Here is a 24,818-nt window from a genome sequence, read left to right as displayed (position 1 = left end):
CAACTCATTTGCTAAATGATATTTTCTTTCCTGATTAAATGAATTATTTTGTCTTGACTTTAGGAACAAATCAAACTAGAAATAGTGTGATGTGCTCATGACCTTTGACCTAGCTGTTGTTGTTTTTATGATTTTGAACTTTTGTTTTGGTTTCGTCATTTTCCATTTTCGGGATTTTTTTGGTTGTTGTTGCCCTTGCCGATGACGAATTACGATGTGGATGTGACACCTATTTCACAGTTTGGACTTTTTTCCGTTTCATACCAACTTCTAATATATTGAGTAAGGTATTAAATATAACGAGTTAAAGGAGGATTTCGTGATCCTAGCATCCTCTTTTTATGACATTTTTCAGTAGATATCCACGAAAAAAGCTTATTTCCAAAATTTCAGTTGATTCCGATTTTGCCTATGGCCATGCGTTTTGAACTCGACACCCAAAAAGGGTGGTGGCCGGTGGCGTCACACTTTTTACTGTGATCATTTGGTTTTTTGAGTGTATCTTTGGAAGAAATATAGGAATGACCAGTTGTTTAACTACAAATTTCGAACGTTTGAGGACTTGTTCTCAAGTTGTAGAACGTGCCATAAGGTGTCTTCAGTGTTAATTATTTTCATTATAAATGTCGCAAAATATTAATATTGACAATAATTAACAACCTGTTTGACCTCTCCATATATTCATACATTGCTCACCTGTGTTTTCATATGATATTTTGTGGTGAAAAATGATTACAAATGTGTAATTTGCAATCATTTTTGGAGCAACGATTTCTTCGTACCAACGGCTAAGTGTAGTACAAGGAACTTATACGATGTCCTCATTCACAAACTGATGCGAGCGGTCCGAATTTTGAGCCATACAAGTTTACGTGGTGAACTAGGCTAAGTGTGTATGTGAATGCACATTAAACACATACATACACATACACAGCACCTGTTGGAACTCCCGGTCGGAGCCGGGAGTTTCAATTATTGGAACTGAGGAATGACAGTAAATTTGGTATCAAATGAAGGCTAAGAAAGTAAGATATTGACTAGGGTAGGCATGTTCATAAAATTTTGAAATTTAATAAATTCATCTAAAATTGCTTTCATTAAAAAGAGAATCGTTTAACTTAAAAAATGAGGGGTCAATCATGTATGTATAGGCCTATAATTGGCAATGTTATGAGGAAAAGTATGCTCGTCTGAATGTCCCAAAATGGGCCAAATTGTGTGTCCCAGCATTATCAATGGCTTCCTATGTCATAAACATGTGTGTATGTATTTTATGGCTAAATTTTTGAGCACGAAGGGCCATTTTACAAAAATTTCGCGAATGTTTCATGAAATGTGGCTTTCATTACTTGATGATAGTATCAAATATTATTCAAATGCAGATTTTCTAAAAATCATGCTAGGTTGGAGTTTTAAGGGTCAAAATCCAAATTTTCTTCATTTTCCTATTGGATTACACAGTTAAGACAGGATCTTGGATCACAAGTAAGCTTAATAAAGCCCGCCCTCACATGTTCAAAATGTGATCATGTCTAACTAGGGACAGTTTCATTAAGATATCTTGAACATTGGCAGAATGGCACCCAATCCAATTGACCAAGTCAGGGTATATGTGTGGAATAGGGAGACTATAGTGCTAACTATTTCACTTACCATGTCACTGTTGCCCTAAACATCTTTGAAGTAAGCTTCCTTGGTTGTATTATGTCTCTGGAAATTTATTGGTCCAAATTTGTAGTCAATAATCCTGAAATTATGTGTCCTGCTTGTAAGCTACACCATGCTTCAAATGGTGTTGATCAAATCTGGCTCTCTTGCCTCTCAAAATGTCTGACAAAACAATCCCTAACTTTTGACCTTTCACAGAGACTGTGACATGAAGCAATTCCTGGAGAGGGCAATCCCTCATTTGCATGTGACGCTTTCTTATTTAAATTAGCCATTGTGTTATTGCTTAATATTCATATGTTATGGGGAGCACTTTACACCACCAGGTTGGGCAAGTCATGAATAATTTAGCGTTGTGAAGCCAAATAAACTTATTATTTCCCAGGCTTGAAAAAAAAAATACAGGCAGAGGTGGGAATCGATCTCGGTACCTCCCGGTTAAAAAGCACAGTGCAAGACAACTAAGCCAGCTAAATATCTGTTGTGAGACGTCTAACATTAAATCAGTAATAAAAGAAGTAGATTCTTATTTTGGGCTCAAATTGTAGAATAGGGGAAATATTTGTCTCTGCTCTAAAGAAAATAAAAATTGAGATCTTTAAACAAAATGTTACGGCTCTATTGAAAAAAAAAAAAAGATTGATATCAAAATAACTTTAAAATCATTTCACGAGGCAGCATTGTCACAGACGAACACTGTGTACGCTAAAAACTAGATCTTTACCACTAGACGACGTCGTAGCACAGTGGTAGAGCATCAGACTGGTGATGCAAAGATTGTTGGTTTGAGTCCTTCTGATGTTTGTTTTTGTGAATGCAATGCTACGATACCATTTGCTCAAATTTTTCTTATTTATTTATTTCTTTTATTTCTTTCTTTCTTTCTTTATTTGTTTATTTGTTTATTTATGTAAATAATTATGCATGTATTTATTTTGTTTAATCACTCACTCACACTCTTTAGAAAAAAGGGCTCTTGGTCGATCAGTTCATTTATTCATTGTTTGATGGTTTGATATGATATGTCTATTGATCGAAATTGAATATCATATAATTTATTCATATTCATTGTTTGTGAATTGATTGATTAATTAACTGGTTGATTGATTTGTTGAGCCGGTGCAAGTGAGTGCGTGAAATGTTAGAGGTGAGTTACTTGAACAAGCCTTAATAATTATAATAAATAAATAAATAAATAAATAACCCCCCTGTTGGACATTCAAATTATTGGGATCCCAAATAATGATTAAATACATCAGATTTGTAGATGTAGGCCTACAGTAAAAAAAGGTTTTTTTAAAAACTAAACCGATATTTTACTCATTATTGACCATGGTAGGCTAAACCGTCAATAGTGATTAAAGAATTTTTGTTCAAAATAAAATTTCCATATCATAAGCGTTTCCGGACCTTTACTATTATCCTCAGGGCCGGATTTACCATCATGAGGGCCAGATGGGCCCGGGCCCAGGGCCCCCAAATTTTTGGGGCCCCCCAAATTGCTCTGCAGTGTCCATCTTCCATTTTAGCCGTCGAAAAACACCATGTTTTGGGCCAAATCAGGGTACAAAAATTGCAAAATTTTGTGCGCTTCGCATAGCAAAATTCAGCTTCAACTTGGGCTAAAATTGAATTTTTATCGCACGCTTCGCGCGCAAATTTCCTAGTAAAGTCTAACAACTTGGGCACTTGAGTGCACATGCCTTCCTCACGGTGCGTTTGGCGGGGCCTCTAAATTTTGGCCTGGCCCAGGGCCCCCAAAAAGGTAAATCCGGCCCTGATTATCCTCCCCCTCCACTCACGTACATACATAAGGTTTTCCACGAAAAATCCTTAGACATGGGTCTCCCTTTTAGATTGTCCGTGCTATGTGTGAAAAACATGCCGGAAAACATGTTACTTTTACTATTTTCAAGCTCAAATCCTTAGATAAGGGTCCTTACTTTCCTGACAATCCTTAGATATGAGTAGGGGGCCTACCTATTTTCGGTAAAATCGTGACCCTTAGAAATGGTTATGGGTTCGGAAGCTCGGGCCGCACATCGTCGAAAAATAATCCAAGTACCCGCCCCTGGTTATCCTAAGCCTTTTAAATCGCTTTTAAGGCCAAAATCGCACCCCCCTCTCACCCCAATTTTACCCTCCCCAGGACTCATAATTATTCACAGCCCTGATAATCTCCTAAATTATTCAATTGTTTTTTTCGATGGGTCTAAATTCCTGTAATATGCATGCACATATTGAATACAGCAAGCTACATTCAAATTATACATGCACGATGCAAGTGCTATTCCAGAAACGCTGCACATCAGTGACATCACTTAATTAATATTACTACCGGTAGTGAATAGCAAGCTTGAAGGTTGAAAGTGCGCCGCTTTACTACCTGAGAGCAATCCGGTAGTGGCGTTTCAATTTATTACGTGTTGGGAAATCCACAAGATCAAATAGAACGGTGAGTGATGATTATTTACTTGTTTTTAAAAAAAAACTTCTTAGGCCAGTAATAAACTACGTTCACGGCCGACAACTATAGTTTGAATGATATTTATTATCACACGAGGAAATAAAAACAAACGAATATGGCGCCTTACGTGCTTCAGGTCAGGTCAGTGGTCAAAGGTTTTTTTATCGCTAAATCGCTGGCTGAATATCGTATCAAATTCAAGTGATACACTACCGTTGTATTATTGACACCAATTCCTAATTTCGACATTACTATTGCGAAAGGTTATTCCATTATCAAATTAGTAGACTTTCTGTAAAAAACAAATCACTGGTGCCTGATGGGAAATACTAGTGCGCCATCACGGATTGCTCCCTGCTCTGCTAGCTGGCGCACTTTCAAGCTTGCTACTACGCATTGAACAGGCAGAGTTCGCAAAACTAACGGCGTCGTTATTTGCCAACCCTAAAAGGGATCGAAATTAATTATTCATAACCGATCGATAACTGGCCTCATTTTCTAACTAGCAAACCAGCGGGATTTGTCATAGGTTTGCGTTGATAATAGAACAACCGTGAAGTTAGTGTCACCCCCTTGACTGTGACTATGAGGTTGATATCATGACATCACTAAATATGACACATCAGCAGTTGAAGCATGTGCTGACCATGTGCAGGTGAATGTGGACTCTCAACCAGTCTCTTGTTCAGCATGAATTGGGCTATTGACTACACATGGCAGGCCTTGTGCATGTGTCTAAGGTCTGAAAGGTTATGATTTTGGGTCATGTTGTGAACATATACAATGCACATGTACAGCTGAATTTGTCATGTGGATATTTAGACTTTTATCAATAAAGTAAGTACAAATTGGGGATCATATTTTTCAGATATGGAATGGACTTTGAGTGCATTTTGAAAGTGGTATGTGTGTGGGAATTTTTATAACTGGTGCAGTTATCACGTTTTGAAATATACACTCTTTGACAGCTCTCTCCAGACAGGGTCTAATTCTGCATAAAACCGGGCAACGTTATTTCTATAGATCTGCTGCGCATTCAAATTGCATTGTATTGCATCGTAATTTCATTTGTGTCTATGCTAATTATGCTTACACAACATGAACTCATGTGTTTTCAAGCAAATTCGCTGATAATAGGTGATCAAAAGCGATCGGAATGTTCAGCTTACTTCATATGAGATGATCTTTGGAAAAATACGGCATAATTTGTCTTGGTGTTTGCGGAATGCCATGCAGTAAAATATTAATACGTTGCGGCAATTCATGATTGACAACTAACAATCGGCGTGTCCTTCGTATCCTCCACTGTCAATTTCTTATCCACTCACTAATCCTCACAAAAGCTTTGTGTTGTTTACGTAATGTGTGGAGGCAAATTGCAATAAGTACAATGAAATAATGAGTAGGGCGGGCTCCGAGGTGGGTTTCTTCTTCATCTTACGTAATGTTCAGTATTGTTCTCCAAAAAAAACCGGAAGCTTGTCGTTTGGAGCTCTAGCTGAAATACAGCAAGATAATGTACGATAGTAAATGTAAACCTGTATTTTAGCTAGAGTATCTCGAGCTAGCTCTCTCCGTGCCTGTTTGAATGCCTGGTTATACCATGTACCCATACACTAGGTATGGGTACATGAGACCAGGTATACAAGTCAGGGGTGGTGGTGGCAGCGGTGCATGTGGCAGCGGTGCACTCATGTACAAACTCTATGGTTAGTTTGTATTTTAAGTGCACACAATTGTAAAATTGTTCATTATGTACTTCAAATGTGTCCTTATTACTATAAATTTGGTATCAAAAGATAGCTTAGTTGTCCATGTAAACATTTAAATACCTTAACTTTCTTAAAAGAAAATGAGAGGACTGGTAGTCACAGGTAAGTCACATGACGTACAAATTCGTCCCTATTCTCTACACAGTAAACCCAAATTGTCAAGCGCAATATACTGCTAGAGATTACCATCGCTGCATTTTGAAAAGTGTACCCCCTAGGATAGCAAAAGTATACATTTTTGGAAAGCTCTTGGCTCAAGGAATCCAAAAATGCACTTGAAATTAGTGTAGGGTGTTACCCATAGAAAATATTTTTCAAAATGTACTAGACTGATGGGTTGAATCGGTATAAAATTCCACCAGCCATTTTCTGAAATACACATTGGTTTACTATCATAAAGCCCTATATCACCAGAAAGCTAATGGTCTGAACTTTTCAAAACTGCATTAAGAATTGATGCAGGGGTACACATGAATGAAAACCAGTACCCCAAGTAAGCGTCATCAAAAATATAAAATGGGCTTGCATTTTTTACATAATTTTTTTCACATATACCCTACACTAATTCTGATTCCTTTTTTAGATTCCTTGGACCAATAGCTTTCCAAAAATGTATACTTTTACTATCATAGGGTGTATAGATTTCAAGATATGACAATTTATACCAAAAAAGGTGTATCGTGACAGGAAAATCAAGGTGTGACGCAAAGTCGGCGAGTTCACGACGCATGGCCCTTTATGAGTTATGCATGATTATGTGTATTACACTGCTCCATAGACAATGTGTTGTAATTTCGTTCTGGTGCACCAGAACGAAATTAAAATTTCACGATATTTTTGCTAAACAAATTAATCTGCAAGAAATATTTGGTACATAAACATTATGTAGCCAGAGGTATCCAGTGGTGTAAAAATCTCAACTTTTTTTGGGAAAAGTGGGGGGATGAGGCTGTGGATCACGAAATGCCCCTTTAAAAGGGCATTTCGTGATCCACAGCCTTATTTTTTATCCCCCACTTTTCTCAAAAAAAAGTTGAGATTTTTATATCACTGAATATACTCTGGCTACATAATGTTTATGTACAAAATATTTCTTGCAGATTAATTCGTTAGCAAAGATATCATGAATTTGAATTTCGTTCTGGTGCACCAGAACTAAATTACAACGTATTGTCTATCATGGAGCAGTGTATACACATAATCATATCATGCATATAGCTCGCAAAACGCAAAAAATCGGAATCAACTGAAATTTTGGGAATTGCTTTTTCGTGGATATGTACTGAAAAATATCATAAAAAGAGGATGCTAGGATCACAAAATACTCCTTTAAATGACGTTGTTGGTCATGTGCATGTAAAACTTACAGTTGTCATGGTTGGTTGTAGTTTAACTTTAAATGTTAAAATAAGACTAATAGTCTACTCTAGAAAAATGATTTTAATTTGTGTACATCGACCATCGTGGAACATTTAACGCTTGTTACTCCGCGACTCATGGACTAATCATTACGTATCCCAGGCAAACCTTAGTTAACACATTTGCTAGTCAGCCAAATTCGCCGACAATGTCAATGCATATTTACATTGAAATTTAAAACAACTGGCGAAGAAGGAAACCTACATAAATATGTTTTCTATACTTCACTTGACCCAAATATATGATTTTTTATGGTGATAAGACAATCGCACATGGAATTTTAGAGGATTTTGATAGCAGTTCCATTAAAAAAACTGGTATCATAATGAGACTAAGATCTAGAAACACCCCCCGAAATGCCGTTTTGGGGAATTTTGCTAGCTGAATCTTTTTGATGAAAGTCAATCTTTGACAAGATGTAACTTTGCTACAGAAAGTGCTCTGAAAAAAAGGTTTTCAGTTTTGGCTTTGTTTACTCAAGGGCTTTAATTTGATATACACTAGTATAAAATGATGCAGTTTGATGGCAAATTTGAATTCACCTAGTATACCTATAATCATGCTACGAGCGTACAACGCTACTCTACGCATCCAGAGGTGCAAGGTTATCTGCGTACAACTGCTTACTACGGTCTACGCAGAGCCACGCAAAGAGTATGTTCCACGATGTACATGAATTAAATCATTTTTCGGTCGGACATGCGGGCATGAACCGGCTGACAATAGCACTGGAGTGAAAACAACATTCGCATTCACTGAACTCTGGAGTGTATCACAAGCTATCACACTATTGTGCCAGGTTCGACTCTCTGCAAATAAAAATATGCGATAAATTGTTTTCACTCCAATGCATGAATGGAGGTGATATGCATGGCCCCGACCGAGAGAATCAGCCCTCGAATTAAGGATCTGAAGGGGCACAGCAACTTTTTAGGGCAAGTTGATAATTGCCTTGGATTTTCACTGAAAAGGCAAGGCAACATGGCAGTTTGTAATATTTCAAGAGGGCATCATGGCAACTGTTGAAAATTTGAGAAGGGCACCAAGGCAATTTCTCTAAACGCACACAAACATAGATAGATGATTTTATGATGAAGGGGGCAGGGCTGGGGCACAGACGGCAACTTCATTAGAGTGCACGGCAAGTGACTGCCTTGGGTAAAGGACATATTTTGAGGGCATTACGGCAGTGGGGATGGGCACCCACGGCAAAATGCCATGGGTGCCGTGGGTTAATTCGAGGGCTGGAGAGAATAGACTTACATGTAATAGTTAAAGACCCATTCAGTGGCCCAGCGCAAGAGTAAAAAAAATTAAAATTGTTTATGAATTGCTTAAAAGTGAAGGATAAGTCATTCAAATTGTCATTTGGTATTTTTGAAATGACAAATTTGGCAAAAAACAAAGAAAACAGCAGTACTGACGAAGTTAAAGCCCCATTCAAATTAGACTCGCTCGCCAGTCCTACGATACATACTGTACCTAAGAAGGACTGGATCACGCCATTTTGTCTGTCATTTTTCATCAAATCTTCAAAATTTCATCAAAGGTATTAGACTGTGGAACTCAGCTAGTCCTCAATGATAGTCAGTCACTTATATTTTGGTCGTTATATGACTATCATTTGAGGACTGAGTTCTTACCATACATTTTCCGAGGTGCAGTTTCAGACAATAGCTTGGGATTATTGGGGCAGAGGTTATCTTTTGAATTCTTTCATGACCACTGAAGCATAGTCACGCCTGTCAAGGACACTCGGCGTGAATTGAAAGACCATGTCATGATCACTCGCCACAAAAGAATGTCAAAGGTCATACGACACCAATTTGGTGTCTTTCCGCGCCTCGAAATCTGATGCTTAAAGTCTATGTCTGCAAAGGTTTATAAAATTAATACCCACCTTATTGTGCTTGCTAATTTAAGACTTGGTTGAAACAAAATTCAGGATCGAATGCATTTTAGTGTCCAAAAGGCAAAATTATCGTCAAAGTTCTGTCAATTCTCCACCCTTGCGAAGGGTGCAGAATTGGAGTAGGGAATAAAAATATCTGATCTTTGCGATCAAAAACACAAAATTACAACTTTGGACGTACTTTTGGCAAAAGACATTATTGCCAAACAATATACATGTAGAATAGAACATTTTATGTCAACTTGTCAAAATATTGAAGAAATGTGCTCTAAACTTGTGGCGACTAGGCAAAATAATTCCCATTCAAACGCATGCGAAACTGAAAGTGCATAACACAGGCTAATTCAAATACACATAGCTAATTTAGATACTGTCAATATCTAAATTACAGATTCGTGTAAAATGTCTTATTTTGTCTTAAATACACGGCTTTCGGCTGAACCACTCGCAGGCTATGATAGCACATGTAAATCTATGACAATGACAAAGGTACCAAAATCTGAATTTTGATGATTTTTACGATCGTCCGGATGGACCTTTAAGCTTAAACTTAGGCGATCTTTTCTTTTTAGATCACCCTCGCTATATATGGTTACAATTACAAATTTATCAAATTAAACTTTCGCATCAAGGTTAAACATGTTGAAGCTGAACAAACATATACCTTTTATTTCGTCGAATAAACTTTATTTTGTTCCAAAATCCATGTTTTTATCGCAATTTTTGACGTAAAAGAGCTGAATGCAAAACCGGTGATGCAAACTCCAAAACTTTTGAGTAGCACGGACGTATGATGTACCGTTGTTTTGAAGGCAATTTCAATTGCGTTTCAAGCATTTCCAAGCACGTTTGACAATTTTTACTGTGTGACGCAATTCTGCATTTATTCAAGATTTATATGGCATTTTATTCCCTATATACACGTTTCAATAGTTTGAGACTTTCAAGAAGATCAACTGATGTCAACTGATATTTGGCTTTTGATTTTGTAATTATAATTTATAGATATACTCAAAGAATAAAGCCTATATACCGTAACAACTTGGAACGTGAAATACCACCCATACCTCAGGACTAGTTGGAACTATATATCAGCTGCCTTCTTTGAAAATGAATGTAACATCAAAGTTCCGAGAGTGCCCAGATTGTGAGAAAACGATGAATAAGAAAAATTTTGCAAGGCACTGTAAGAAATTTCACCCGCATTCCATACCTGAAGTGAAAGGAAGGAACATTTGCAAGGAAGCTGACTGTGATTTCGCTGCCAGTACAATTAATGGTCTGAGATCCCATCTACGCAATATCCACGGTATGCCTATGATGGAGAAGTCACTTGTTTTTAGTGACATTTCTGCCTTTGAAGATTGGAAAACCAAGTTTGAATTGGCAACAGCGAGCAAATATATTAAGATGCGCGGCTCTAGGAATGGAATTTCCCACTACCTATGTAACAGATCGGCTGATTATCATACGCCAAGAGGAACTGGAAAAAAGTTGAAGATTAGTAAAAAGATGAAGTCTCCTTGTACAGCTGGTATTCGAGTAGACCTGGAAGATGACCCTATTATTGTCCTGGTTTATGAAACTCATTATGGACATGAACTGCAGCCTGGTTGTCTACCTCTTACAAATAATCAAGACACAATGGAGATAGCAGGAGACACGATGGAGACAGCAGGAGACACGATGGAGATACATTTTGTAGCAGGAGACACGATGGAGAGAGCAGGAGATATGGTAATGATTATAATAATAAAGTATTTACATGTATAATAATTAATTAATTTTAAACTTGATATAACACATTCATAACCTCATGAATATACGCGATTCACAAGACCCAATATTGCACGGTTACTAATAAACAACAATGGACCTCCACGTAACATTAGTAACCTCCGCGTACATATCCTACGCAAACGAAGAATTTACGTGCACTCAACTACCATATCTGCACATCACATGATTACATGTAAGCGTTATCGGCTATTCGGTTTTTAAAGGGAAAATGAAAGGTAAAGTTGAAATTGTATTTTGTTTTAAAAAATATGATAATATTATATAGATGGAATCAATCAAATTGAAAGTGACGGTTATGAATGAGTTAATGACTTTTTGTGAAAAATCGAAACATTTTGCTTGGACCTTGGAGTATCCTTTGGGGCTGCACCCCTCAAGTTATTCCACGGTTCCAAAAGCAAAATGTTTATATTTTTCACAATACCCTCAACTGATGCGCAGTCATTAACATCTACATTTGTAAATATATAATGATCAAGGACCATGCATAATTTGTATACGGTATGTGGAACAGCAAGAAAGAGGACTGAATAGACGGACGAATATCGATTTGTGTAGCAGTGTAGCTAAATGATTTATTCTATTTCTAGCTATGATAGACTCACAGCACGTTGGTGGGGACGACCACTGAAACAAGGCAAAAATGTCAAGGTCATTTTGGGGTCATTCGAGGTCATCTGGGGTCAAATCGCCATAGACTGCATGCTGCAGGTTCATGAAATTTGGTGGGAACGGCCACCTTAGTGAGGCAAATAATGTTAAGGTCATTTTGGGGTCAAGTGAAATTAGCGGTTGAAATGATGGGCGCCAAAGTGGAGGCATTGCGGCCGACGCTTTGCGTCGAAAACCGCGCAGGTCGAAAACCGCGAAATTCTAGTTTGAAAAAATATTAGTAATCACAACAAATTTCTGCAAATTATGATGATCTGAGTATCGAGACTAAGGCATTGAATGAAAAATAACACCAACACAATGTTATAAAGAAAGTATCCTATACCTACAACACAGTCACACAGAGGCATGCGCTTAGGTCTCGCTTCAATTAATACAGACACACTTTGCAGCTACATGTAGTATAGGAAAAAGGACAATGTTGTATTTTGCCGATATTAAAAAAAACCCAAACTTAAATCGACTGACCGACCGACCCAGGTGTTGGCACCTAAAGGGCAAGTCAACTATATGTTTTTTTAAAGCCTACCGGTATACAATGTAGGACTTGGCCTCGTAATCCAAAGGGCAGTACCAGTACATGTGGTTTGAGTCTGTGGAAGTTTCTGGTTTTTAGTTTTGGTGAGGTTAGACAGATGAAACCATTCATCAATTTATAAATAGGAAGGATAATATTTCCATTATAATAATGAATTATAAAAACTCATCATATTTAAATTCTAGCCATCTCATGCAATATTTTGTTTTTAGGAGATCAAGATTGGGCGCACTTACTATCTTTAATAGTGTAAGAGCCCAACCCCATCAAATGGAGGGTTTGGTACCACCTGGGGGCATAGCTACACTGCAGGGGGGTTGGATAGCTACACTTTGGTAGGAAAAGGTCATCAAACTTTACACAGGGTCAGATTTTAAATTTGTTGGCAACATGTTTATCTCAAATTGCTTTGAAATTGTTACACAGTTCTTTCATGTCACTGAGCAGACTTGAAACTTCCCGCTCAACATCAATTGGGCTTACACCCCCTATGGAAGACTTTCATGACCTTAATCTTCCACACAGGGAGTGTTGTTCATATGGGGTTACCTAAATGGGTGGCTCCATTTTCCTATTCCTTTTGGGTATATGGATTTCAACTGGAATAGCCCAATTTGTACAGGTAGCACTTCTTGTCTGGATTATTAGATCAATAGCGGTCAAGATCTTCAGCTAAATGGCAGACACGGGCTTTGCCGTTTGAAATTTGCAGGGAAACTTTTAATCCCTCTCCTTGAGTGCTACAGGAGAGCACTAGGAGAACATTTTTACTGTACTGTATTAAGGCTGGCATTTCCGGGCGGTAAACGGGTACCCGCCGAGATTACATTACCCGGTAGGAAATGCCCTCCCGGGTACCAAATTTAAAAAAAAAAATGATTTCAAAATGCATTGAATTTGAATGCATTTTGAAATCATTAATAGACTATGACATGAATACAAATTATCAATTTTCATATTAAAAATACAAAATATCTTTTTTTTAGGTCAACCATGAATGATCCTGGCATTTAGGTCTAGGTCCATTTTTGCAATTTCGGGTACCCGGTTACCCGCCCGAAAAATGCGGCGGGTACCCGGTACAAAATTACCCGAAAATGCCAGGCCTATACTGTATATAATTATATGGTTATCATTGTCAGCGATAATAACATTCATCGACTTCAAGAAAGCTTTCGACACCATCCATAGAGGCAAGATGTTGAAGATACTCCATACCTACGGTATTCCGGAACTCATTGTTGAAGCTATTGGCCAAATGTACCAAAACACAAAAGGCAAAGTAATATCACCAGATGGGGAGATAGAATTGTTTGAAATTTTAGCAGGAGTACTTCAGGGGGATACCCTTGCCCCATACCTGTTTGTGATTGTCCTCAACTTTGCACTGAGAATAGCTATTGAAGGAAACGAGGAGGAGCTAGGATTGCATCTGGAAAAGAGGCGAAGTAGGAGAGTTGGCCCCGTCGTAGTGACACACTTTGATTTTGCTGACGACATTGCACTGTTGTCTGAGGAAATACACCAAGCACAAGAATTGCTTCATAGAGTGGAGACCTCAGCTGCTAAAGTGGGCCTGAAGATGAATGGAAGTAAAACAAAGTATATGTCCTACAATGCGGCGAGATGGCCGAGCGGTTAAGGCATTGCGCTGTCGGCCGGGAGATACGATCGACGAGAGTTCGAGCCTTGGGCTTGCCTTAGGTGAAAATTCTCCTGCCTCCCAAAAAGTTCCTATATGGTCGGGAATCCTTCAATTAAGTTCAGTTTCATCACAGAATTTAATTGTAGAATTTCTTCTCGCCCCCATACACTGCTTAGCACGTGCAGATATAGGTAGTGTGTGTGCGATGTCCGTGGTTTGGAAGTCACGTAAAGCCGTCGGTCCCGTGTTCAGGAGGATTCATCCCTGTGCACGTTTCAAGTGTCAGAGCTATTCGAAAAGAGAAGGGGATCATCCCGGTTCTGATATCTGCAATCAATCCTAGGTTCCAGGATCAAGTGTTGACGAAATGTGACATATTATAAAGTCGCTCTGTCGACCGAAACCAAGAAGAAGAAGAATAACAGGAGAGAAAGCATAACAACAAATGAGGGTGCAGTACTAGAGGAGATAGATGACTTCAAATACCTAGGCACTTGGATGAAAAGCCCAGAAAGGGATGTAAAGCTACGTAAAGCAGCAGCATGGAGGGCGTGCAGTAAACTTAAGAAAATCTGGAGGTCAACTCTTACCAGGAGTTTCAAACTTTGAATCTTTGCTGCAACAGTGGAGTCGGTGCTGCTTTATGGATGTGAAGCATGGACCATCACCCCTAAACTTGCAAAGGGTCTGGATGGCTGTTACATCCGCATGCTAAGAACTGTTCTGAATGTGCATTGGAAGGAACATATGTCAAATGCAGACCTATATGGAGATCTTCCCAAAATAAGCCACAAGATCAGGGAAAAAAGAACCGGGTTTGCTGGCCACTGTTCCAGAAGTGAGGAGCCCGTATCTAAAATGGTTCATTGGATACCCAAGCGTGGGAGGCGGAAACCTGAAAGACCTGCTCTGACCTACATTGACATTCTGGAAGGTGACACTGGACTGGAGGCAGGAGACTTCAAGACAGCAATGGAGGACAGGAAGTTGTGGAAAGCCATCACAGTTTGAGGACACCACTCGAATTAAGCAAGTAAGCAAGCATTGTTATATCAAAGGTAGGCAAGCAATAACAAGCTCTCCTCGGCTTTATTTGAGGGGAGTGATGGGAGCAATCGCTCTAGCTCTCCTCAAACGGCAAAGCCTGCAGACATAATAATGCATTTGAACGATGAAACATACGTACAGTTGATGTCAAGTTTGCTTTTGATGTTAAGTTTTGTCCGTCTGTTAAGTGTGAAAAAGGACTATACAGCTTTATTCCATGAACTGCTTAATTTCTCAATGGAGTCTTTACACTAGCCTCCCTAGTCTAAATCATAATTATATTTTACACCAAGGATACACCAAAAGTTCTCCTGGGCTGGTTTTATGCCCTGTAGATACATGTATGCTGCAAACAGACACACATCAAGAATATAAAATTTCCCACCTTTTAAACTAGCTACTGGAAAATGTGTTGTAGATGGTCCGTACAATATATACCATAGAAAGTTATAGCTTCTAGGCAAGTGGCTGCTGAATCAGATCCGGCATGTGAATGAGAGTCATGCGCATGGAGAATACACACATTGAGAGTCATCTAAAAGTGAAATTGTTTATTCTACGTGAGCGGATCGATTCTGGGGTAGCATCATCCATGCATCGAACGCTATTAATAGCAAAGTATTTTGCCTCTTTACATACACTGTCGCTTACTAGTTGGGCGCACACGTCTGTGAACTCATTGGGAATCTGCAGAGAAATAGTGTGCACTCATCCTTTTATTCTTTATTTGCAATTTTTTTTATTTGCAATTTGTGATGTGTTCATGTAAGAGGGGGTTAACATTGCGACATGTTGTGAACTTGTGAGTTCTCATGGAAAGCAAGTCCGCTCTCCCCAAGAAATAGGACAATGTCAATTATTCTATCATGCAATTTCCTCCACCTGGCTTCTGACAGGATACCTTGCTTGAATTGGTTGTTTATAGATGAGTTGACTTCTTACGTCAATGCCTGGCGGTATGCACACGCATCATCACAATTTCCATTGTTTTTTGCCTGGCAGTATGCGAGTGGATCATATTTTGTTCAGGGCTCGTGTTTTTAAAACTCCTGCCACATCACAATAAGGCTATTGAACAGTGAAGTGGTTGCATGGGGTCACTCAAGCATATCAATATACCAGTCCCTTTCCTTTAATGTTGATAAACATTGAGGTCAATGTTACCAAATGCCTTTCTAGTTCACACCACATAACATAACATTGCTTATTATGCGCATTGTTTGTGTTCAGGAATTCTTTTGGATTCATCCACTTTATATCAGGCCATCCATCTGAATCCAGCCATTTGATGGTTCAATCAATACTGGATGAGAATAGTATGCATGGCATACAATAAAGAGCTTCTCATTCACAACTGAAAACAAGCCATTCACAGTTTTGAAATTCACCATCTTAGATTTCAGAAATGTTGTAGCAAAAAGCTTGCCAGTGGAATCACTGAAATGGAATTCCTTAGGGTGTGGAAGGTGACCACATCTGACCATGTCTTCCAAATTGGTTTGACTTGGAATGTTGAGCACTAGACGGAATCAAACGGAGTCTTTTTTGAAGCTTGATTGTAGTCTGCATTTTGAACAAAACTGGGTTGTTCAACTTTGACTTTTCCATCTTATAAGAGGAGGGACATAACTTAGAGAGAATATGTGTCTCAACCTTAGTGGATGAGGCTGATGTCAGCAAATGTCAATTTAATGCTTGTTTCTTTGTATTTTGTATTTCACAATGTCCAAGTTCCATGACTTTTGACCAATCATAACTTTATTTAACTGTAAATCCGACAGAGATGGTTGAGGTATCATTTTAATCCATATTTACTTTATATGAAAATATAAAACTCTCAATGAACAAAAGGTATGTCATGTGCCTCATTTACTCGCATTGGGTCACATTATAGTACCATGTATAGTTTTGTCACTTGGATTTAAGTGATCATAATTATTTGAGAGTGTCTTTATTTAGTTAACAATTTGATTTGCTATTTTTACAGATCATTAAAACCACAATGCCACCAAAGTCTGCCAAGCGGCTGCAGAAGTCTTCCGGACAGAGACAAGGAAGTAGAAAGCGTAAGCCACAACCCGACAAGACAGCATCACAGGTACTGTATCACTAATAATGGTACACCCTAGAACTCTGGCCAAAGTAACCGTTTTTACTTTTACTAAGGCAAGAGGCACTTTACATAGAAAAAATGGGAGAAAATGCTTGAATGATCCAGTACAAAAGTTGGAAGCACTTCAATGCTTGATCGAACCAAAGCAAATGTGTTTCAGGTCCCTATTAAAACCCACTTGAGAACACACAATCGTCGGCCATTTCTAAAGATGCATTTGTACTCAATCGCTTTTGCAGAAAACCGAATCACACAGATCAGTGTACAAAATCAGCGTTGTATATGCATGCTGAGCATGCAAGCGATTCGCTGTTTAGCAAATGTGGTGCTGGACTGAAAAAGTTTGGGAAAAGCACTCTTCATATTTTAATGTACTCTGAAGTTAGGAATTACACAGAGCTTGACAGAAGGTGCATACGTACAATGTATATCAACTGCTCAGTGCCAGAAGAAGGTTAAGTGCAATAGCTGCCCTGTGAACATTAGGCAATTTACACACAGAATATTTTACTAATCTACACATGGCAGCAATATTTGCACTTACCCACTTCTGGAACTGAGCAGTCAATATTCTATTTCAGCTCAAAAAGGGTGACACTGCAAATACAATGTCATTATCAACACCAAAAATTTGGGATTTGCCAAAATGATTCCTGTATTATGATTCATGTAAATTTGTTTGATAATTATATTCACTAGAAATTATCAAACTTGCCGCTTACATGATCTGAAAACATCAGTGATCGGAGTGACAATAAGTAGTTTGAATTACTTGTACTTTAAGGTGGTACTACACCCCTGATAAATTTTGGGACTAATTTTGCATTTTTCTCAAAAAATAACTACACACTGCACTAACAAAGGTTATGTATATTATAGGGGCAAGGAATCCAATTACTTCACTGAAATTTCAGTGATTCAAGATAAGTAGTTCATTATGTATGATAAGAAATGAGGTACATTCTAATGGTACCTCTTTTCTTATCATAAATAATGTACCGCTTGTCTTGAGTCACTGAAATTCCAGTGTAGTAACTGGATTTCATGCCCCTATAAGGCCAAAAAAAAAAAAACAAGTTTGTTTCCTGTAGCGCACGCATTTCGTTTTTGATGGCTTATTGCGCGCATTTGAATTTTTTTACACTTACAAAGAAAAAAAAAAAAAACCAGAAAAAATCGCAAAAAAATAATATAAAACACTACTGGAGTAAACATTTACACATCACACAACAAACGAGCTTAGTGAAAAACTACTGGAGAAAACATCACACATTTTTTTGATATGTTTTTACAATTTCCATTCCAATTTGCAGCAAAAAAGGTATTTTTTTTCATTTGAAGACATGGATTATAAAAAAAAATATAAAAAACGCATTTCGCATTTGACTTTTTTTTTTTGACCTGCTACAGGAAACAAACATGTGTTTTTTTTTGGCCTAATATACATAACTTCAAAAAAATAATATAAAACACTACTGGAGTAAACATTTACACATCACACAACAAACGAGCTTAGTGAAAAACTACTGGAGAAAACATCACACATTTTTTTAATATGTTTTTACAATTTCCATTCCAATTTGCAGCAAAAAAGGTATTTTTTTTTCATTTGAAGACATGGATTATAAAAAAAAAAAAAAAAAAACGCATTTCGCATTTGACTTTTTTGACCTGCTACAGGAAACAAACATGTGTTTTTTTGGCCTAATATACATAACTTTTGTTACCAGTGTGTTATTATTTTTTGAGAAAAATGCAAAAATAGTCACAAATTTATCAAGGGGTGTAGTACCACCTTTATCATTTGACTTTTTAAAAACTATACTTACAGGCTAAAAGACCAAAGACCAGCAAACCCTACAAAGTCTGTGATATCTCCAGGAGCAACAGAAAAGGCATCGTAGCATCCAGCCTAGATGACTTGAGAGACAAGGTGGCTACCAAATTTAACATCCCAGATGATGAATTTGACATTGTCCTGGAAGATGACTGTACCGTTGTCGGGGATGAAGAGTACTTTGAAACTGTGTCTGAGAATACATTATTGATGGTGTTAAAAGGAAATGAGAGGACACACTTGGGTAGGTATTACTTTGTGACAGGCAAACTGAAACCCTTAAAATCTAATGGATTGCTTTAATAATTTTGAAATAAATAGATCTTATTTAAAATTGGAATGCATCTATCATAAAACTGTTTTCCCTATTAAATCAAGTTTTCATGAATTTCTTCTCTTACATTGTACCACCTCAAAGCTATTGATTATCATCCAGCCAATCATTCTGATTTACATATACCTTAAAATTAAATGACTGTATAACCTTTTAAGATTGATTAAATACAAGAACTGATCATGGCTGTGATGGTTTATTGTGGTATGTATAGGGTGTACACCTCTTAGCTGCAAAATCCCTGAATGTTGCTAAATGGTTTATATATGCGACACGATCTGGTCCATGGGGGCCAAAGGCGGCAAATTTGAAATTGAGATAAAGGCAAAAATATGGAGTAAAAAAAAACATAACAAAATACACATCACAAAGCTTCAGAGCTTTAGAACCAAGTATGCTAGACCTTTGGTGTTTTTCACATGGTAGCCTATTGTTTGTATTTGGTAATAATTATAGTAACTCAATTTTCAAAAATGCCTCCTTTGGCCTCCATGGACCAGATCATGTCACATATTGTGTCTTGGGTCACAGTGGTTAGTGATTTCCTATAAAGTATGCTGGGGCTTGTGCATAGTACATTGCACTTTATATTTTATGAGTAATTTTATTCCCAATTTTCTGTTTTGTTGTATCACTATCTATTATGAAGAGCTTGATTTCATATGTAGAAATTAATTTGCATCACTCTCGGAATCAGAAATCTGACCGAAGTGGAAAGAATTAAACCTACGCAATAGTCACACACCAAAGGTATATAGTCCACATACCTTCCTCGAGTCAGTAATTTAGATATTGTTTTTGATTGTATCTCTAAACGTAATAATAGTAAGTATATATAAAAGTATACATTTTCAGAAAAGAAATAATGCAAGGAATCCAACTAGCATAATAGATTTCTGCAAAATTAGCAGTTTTGAGAAAATCTTTCTGCCTCAAAGAAGGCATATGGACTATAGCGGGTTTGAATAGAACTTTTTATTTTAATTTATTTTTCTTGCAGAAAATGATGATACAGATTTAGCCTTTGAAGAAACAGGAGAACATAGCAGTCAAAGTGTACAAGATGCAAGCCAACTTGCTAGAATTGCTGGGAAATTATCTAAAAATCTATCAGCATTGGTGACCCTCCCAGATAATGAGGCACAGGTAAGCCAACTTGCTAGAATTGCTGGGAAATTATTTAAAAATCTATCAGCATTGGTGACCCTCCCAGATAATGAGGCACAAGTAAGCCAACTTGCTAGAATTGCTGGGAAATTATCTAAAAATCTATCAGCATTGGTGACCCTCCCAGATAATGAGGCACAGGTAAGCCAACTTGCTAGAATTGCTGGGAAATTATCTAAAAATCTATCAGCATTATAGTGACCCTCCCAGATAATGAGGCACAAGTAAACCAACTTGCTAGAATTGCTGGGAAATTATCTAAAAATCTATCAGCATTGGTGACCCTCCCTGATAATGAGGCACAGGTAAGCCAACTTGCTAGAATTGCTGGGAAATTATCTAAAAATCTATCAGCATTGGTGACCCTCCCAGATAATGAGGCACAAGTAAGCCAACTTGCTAGAATTGCTGGGAAATTAGCTAAAAATCTATCAGCATTGGTGACCCTCCCAGATAATGAGGCACAGGTAAGCCAACTTGCTAGAATTGCTGGGAAATTATCTAAAATCTATCAGCATTATAGTGACCCTCCCAGATAATGAGGCACAAGTAAACCAACTTGCTAGAATTGCTGGGAAATTATCTAAAAATCTATCAGCATTAGTGACCCTCCCAGATAATGAGGCACAGGTAAGCCAACTTGCTAGAATTGCTGGGAAATTATCTAAAAATCTATCAGCATTGGTGACCCTCCCAGATAATGAGGCACAGGTAAGCCAACTTGCTAGAATTGCTGGGAAATTATCTAAAATCTATCAGCATTGGTGACCCTCCCAGATAATGAGGCACAGGTAAGCCAACTTGCTAGAATTGCTGGGAAATTATCTAAAAATCTATCAGCATTGGTGACCCTCCCTGATAATGAGGCACAGGTAATTAGGTTGCATAAATAGTTTTGCTGGAGAGAGGATGATGGTAAATATACCACTAATAGGCCTGAAATTAGCCATTTCCCATTTGAACAAAACCAAAAATGTGACTCACAATCAGAATGATGGTTGTTGATCCTTACTTCCGGTTGGACATATCCCGACTGAAGAGGGTGTATTATCAGCCAGGAGAGGATGCCTACCTACCATGATAGGCGAATTTTTTGTTTTGTTCAAATGAAATCATTTATAATGTTTATCAACAAACCTGGTGAATCTATTTACTGATGTGTAATAGGTAATTGGTGGCATTGAACCTGATAGGGCATATGTGGGTTGATCCTTCATGTAATTATTTCGTGTAAGCTAATCCTTACCCTAACCTAGAGTCCGAAGTTTTCCGTTTTACGGAAGAAAATCACGGAATCAGAGGTACAACACGGAAAATGACATTTTTGTATGACGTGACAAAAATTGTTAAAAGATATGAGGAGTGGTGTGTGTCAATATTTATGATAAAAATACTGTTTAATAATACCGAAATAAAGGTATATTAAACACCGTAACAGTCGGCCTATTCTCGTGAGAATATTCCAATCAGAGCATTTTGATCGCGATATTGAACACTTTATTGTGAAATTAATATCATTCATAATCATTGTTTATACATTTTAAGTTTATTCATAAAACATGGATTTTCAAATTTTACAACACGGATTACAACACGGAAAATGGATTTTAGAAAATGGTAAACTTCTGACTCTACCCTATTAAACCCTAATCCTAATCCTAACCCTAATCCTAACCCTAAACTAACCCTAAACTTAACCCTAACCTTAATTTCGTGTCAAATTACATGAAGGAATAACCCATATATGTGACAATCAACCATGAACCAGGTGGGGTTATAGACACCAAAACTTGGTTTCAAGCAGAAAGTTAACATTTCTCAAAATCATTGGTAGTTTGTCATGTGCAGGGTCGTTGCAAGCGAGTGGACAGGTTTGACAGGGCCTGAGGGTTCAGGGGGCCGAAGCAAAAGCAAAAATAGGGATAGGACTGATAAAAGGAGATATACTGCTCCTTGTCCTGAGGCTCTTGCTACGCCCCTGGGTTTGAGGGAAACGTGAGTCCCAAATTAAGGTTTTGAATTCAAATTTAGGATGAGGTCAGCATGTAAGTGGAGAGGTTGCACTGTTTTCCCCCTGCCATAGTATACTAACAAGATTATATCTAAGCAAAGGAGATTAAAATTGTCATTCAAGACAAATATATTGAGATATTTGCCTCAATATTTCAATGTCCTCATCAGGGAGGCTCCAATGATGGAGTTGAATGTCCTGCTCTCAACATTTGATGTCCTTTCTATTGACCAGATTAGAGCATTTTATATAATGAAGGGAGCTCAAGTCCCTGATCATGGTTGAGTGCCGGAGCCCGGAGTGTGTTTTCTAATCTGAATGGCCTTCCGCATGAGACAGGGCTATTCTCTGTCTTCTCAATTCAAAAATCTTGATATTATTATTTCAGTCAATTTGAGGGTTAGAATGCAGATCGAATGCAGATCAGAAAACACACTCCAGTGCCCAACTGTGATCAAGGACTTGAGCTCCTTTCATTATATAATGCCCTAATAATGACAGTTCAAATCTACTTTGCTTGAGGAGCATAAGTTGCCGAGTGGATAAGGCGCTCGGCTTGTGTCAACGTGTTGTGTCCTTGGGCAAGGCACTTTATCCTCATTGCCTACGGGGGCGGGCATGGATGTTTGTATAGTTGTTTGTTTCGATGTTGCAATATTGGCGCTGATTAAGCTGCTGCCTTCAAATTGCATTGTTTCTGTTTAGGTGTGTTTAATGTAAGTTCTAGCAATTTGACCTGCGGGTCACTATTAGAATTTGAAATGAAACCATACTTTTTTTTGTTTTTCTACCAACATGTATGAGCATACACATTGATTATATCTCTTTGTGTTTAACCTTCCATAACAGATTATCGCTGAAGCAGACAGAAATCAACTTCATGTGCTACTACGGCAACCCATGGATATTGTGCGAGACATTCAGCATACCTGCGTACAGAGGTTAAGTGACAGACAAACTGTGAAGGATGCAGTAGATCTATTGAGGTTATACCACAGGGCTAAAAGCCAAGATGGCAATGATAATGATGCACAGGACAGGAGGAGGTCAAGATCAAAGAACCGTTGACCCATGGATGTACTCACCAAGACTTTTAACACACTTGTACATGTACTTGTTCATTGGTTGAGTAACAGACAGTTTGTGAAAGATGCTGTATATACCAGAATGTTGTCTAAATTGGCTGCAAGCCAAGACACTAGGCAACAATAATCATTATTTATAATCTTCAAGACCAAAGAACACGGACTTAAGGAAATAATACACTATTGTCTGTAGTCACCAAGGAGCACCCCAACCCCAACACTTTTCTTTGTATGAATGTTTACATGGCCCAAAAATCCCTGGAAAAAACCCTGGAAGCCCACATTTAGGGTAATTGTTTTACATTCAAGTTGATTTTCTCTGTGAAAGATCCATATTTGTGAACTGCTACAACAAAATGAGCGTAAAGTTGCAAGTTGTTAGTTTCGAGACATCCTGGCTGCGGAGTTGATGTTCTTTGTTTGTTTGCGCACCTGGACAAGTCATTCACAAAGGGCATACAGACATTATTGGCTTGAACAAGTGCGTGTGAAACAAAGAAAACCAACGCAGCAGCCGGGACGTCTCGAAACCACTAACTTGCGACTTCACGCTCATTTTGTGGTAGAAGATCACATTTTGGAAGCTTGACTACGGGTCTGGATGGATATAGTGTACTTGAAATGCATTTGAGAAAGTGTGTATATATGTAAGAGAGTATAATGTATAGGCCTACATAATTGTTTCTATATCATCAAAGGTTATATATTACACATGATGGGGTGAGCTATGAATAAATAGTTTTAAAAAGATATCACAGCAACTATCATACATTTTACAATAGAAAATGTTCCAGAAACAGGATAAAGCATTGCTTATTCACCTGCTTAGCCATCGTCGTCTTGTAACCTGTGCTGTGGTATTGAGAGTTGCATCATGGAAGTAAGAGACATGGAAGCTGGTCGATCCAACACCTATTGAATTATTTACGTAACATTCTATACAGGGTACGTATCAAGCTATTGTGATAACAATTGTCTTTGATGTGGATCAGACTTGCCGCCTTTGTTGCCAGTTCGTTTATTTACAGGTTTATTATTTTGAGCAAAAATCATGTTTTTCTTGATTATGTTTCAAGTATGTTGTTTTTATTCGGAAAAAAAAGTGACAGGGATGTTAGATTTGTAATCCATAATTACAGAAATCCATTCAAAATATCGATTTCTACCCTATACTTACAGATTTTCTTAAACTTCAAAATATTGGAAATCATGCATTTACGTCTAAACCACTAATTAGCGGTAATAATTGATATGCGCACTTGGCACATGCTTTACATTATAAAATGAATCCGCATCTATTTGTGTGCCCGGGATGCCCGAAATTGCTGTTG

The 24,818-nt window shown here is 37.9% G+C and overlaps 1 protein-coding gene across 2 annotated transcripts; it reads left to right on the top strand.

The window, feature by feature from the left end:
- The first annotated feature begins 159 nt into the window (after positions 1–159).
- On the top strand, positions 160–24,727 carry LOC140160778 (uncharacterized). 2 transcript variants are annotated; one of them, XM_072184077.1, is made up of 6 exons: positions 160–287; positions 10,244–10,975; positions 16,928–17,038; positions 18,885–19,134; positions 20,225–20,370; positions 23,252–24,727. In XM_072184077.1, exons 2-6 carry the CDS (start codon positions 10,349–10,351, stop codon positions 23,468–23,470), a joined length of 1,353 nt encoding a protein of 450 aa, XP_072040178.1. In that variant the 5' UTR covers positions 160–287; positions 10,244–10,348; the 3' UTR covers positions 23,471–24,727. The 2 variants fall into 2 exon arrangements, with proteins under 2 accessions (XP_072040178.1, XP_072040177.1); XM_072184076.1 differs by having other exon boundaries at positions 190–282.
- The last annotated feature ends 91 nt before the right edge of the window (positions 24,728–24,818 follow it).

Source organism: Amphiura filiformis, chromosome 9 (genome assembly GCF_039555335.1).
Source record: "Amphiura filiformis chromosome 9, Afil_fr2py, whole genome shotgun sequence".
Classification (NCBI taxonomy): Eukaryota; Metazoa; Echinodermata; class Ophiuroidea; order Amphilepidida; family Amphiuridae; genus Amphiura; species Amphiura filiformis.
Note: the sequence above shows the minus strand (reverse complement) of the source record. Positions and strands in the feature narration are given on the sequence as shown.

Coding starts and splice junctions, on each gene's coding strand:
- LOC140160778 (XM_072184077.1), top strand. CDS start 10,349: ATGAATGTAACATCAAAGTTCCGAGAGTGCCCAGATTGTGAGAAAACG. Junction 17,039..18,884: donor CCGACAAGACAGCATCACAG/GTACTGTATCAC, acceptor CTATACTTACAG/GCTAAAAGACCAAAGACCAG. Junction 20,371..23,251: donor TCCCAGATAATGAGGCACAG/GTAAGCCAACTT, acceptor CTTCCATAACAG/ATTATCGCTGAAGCAGACAG.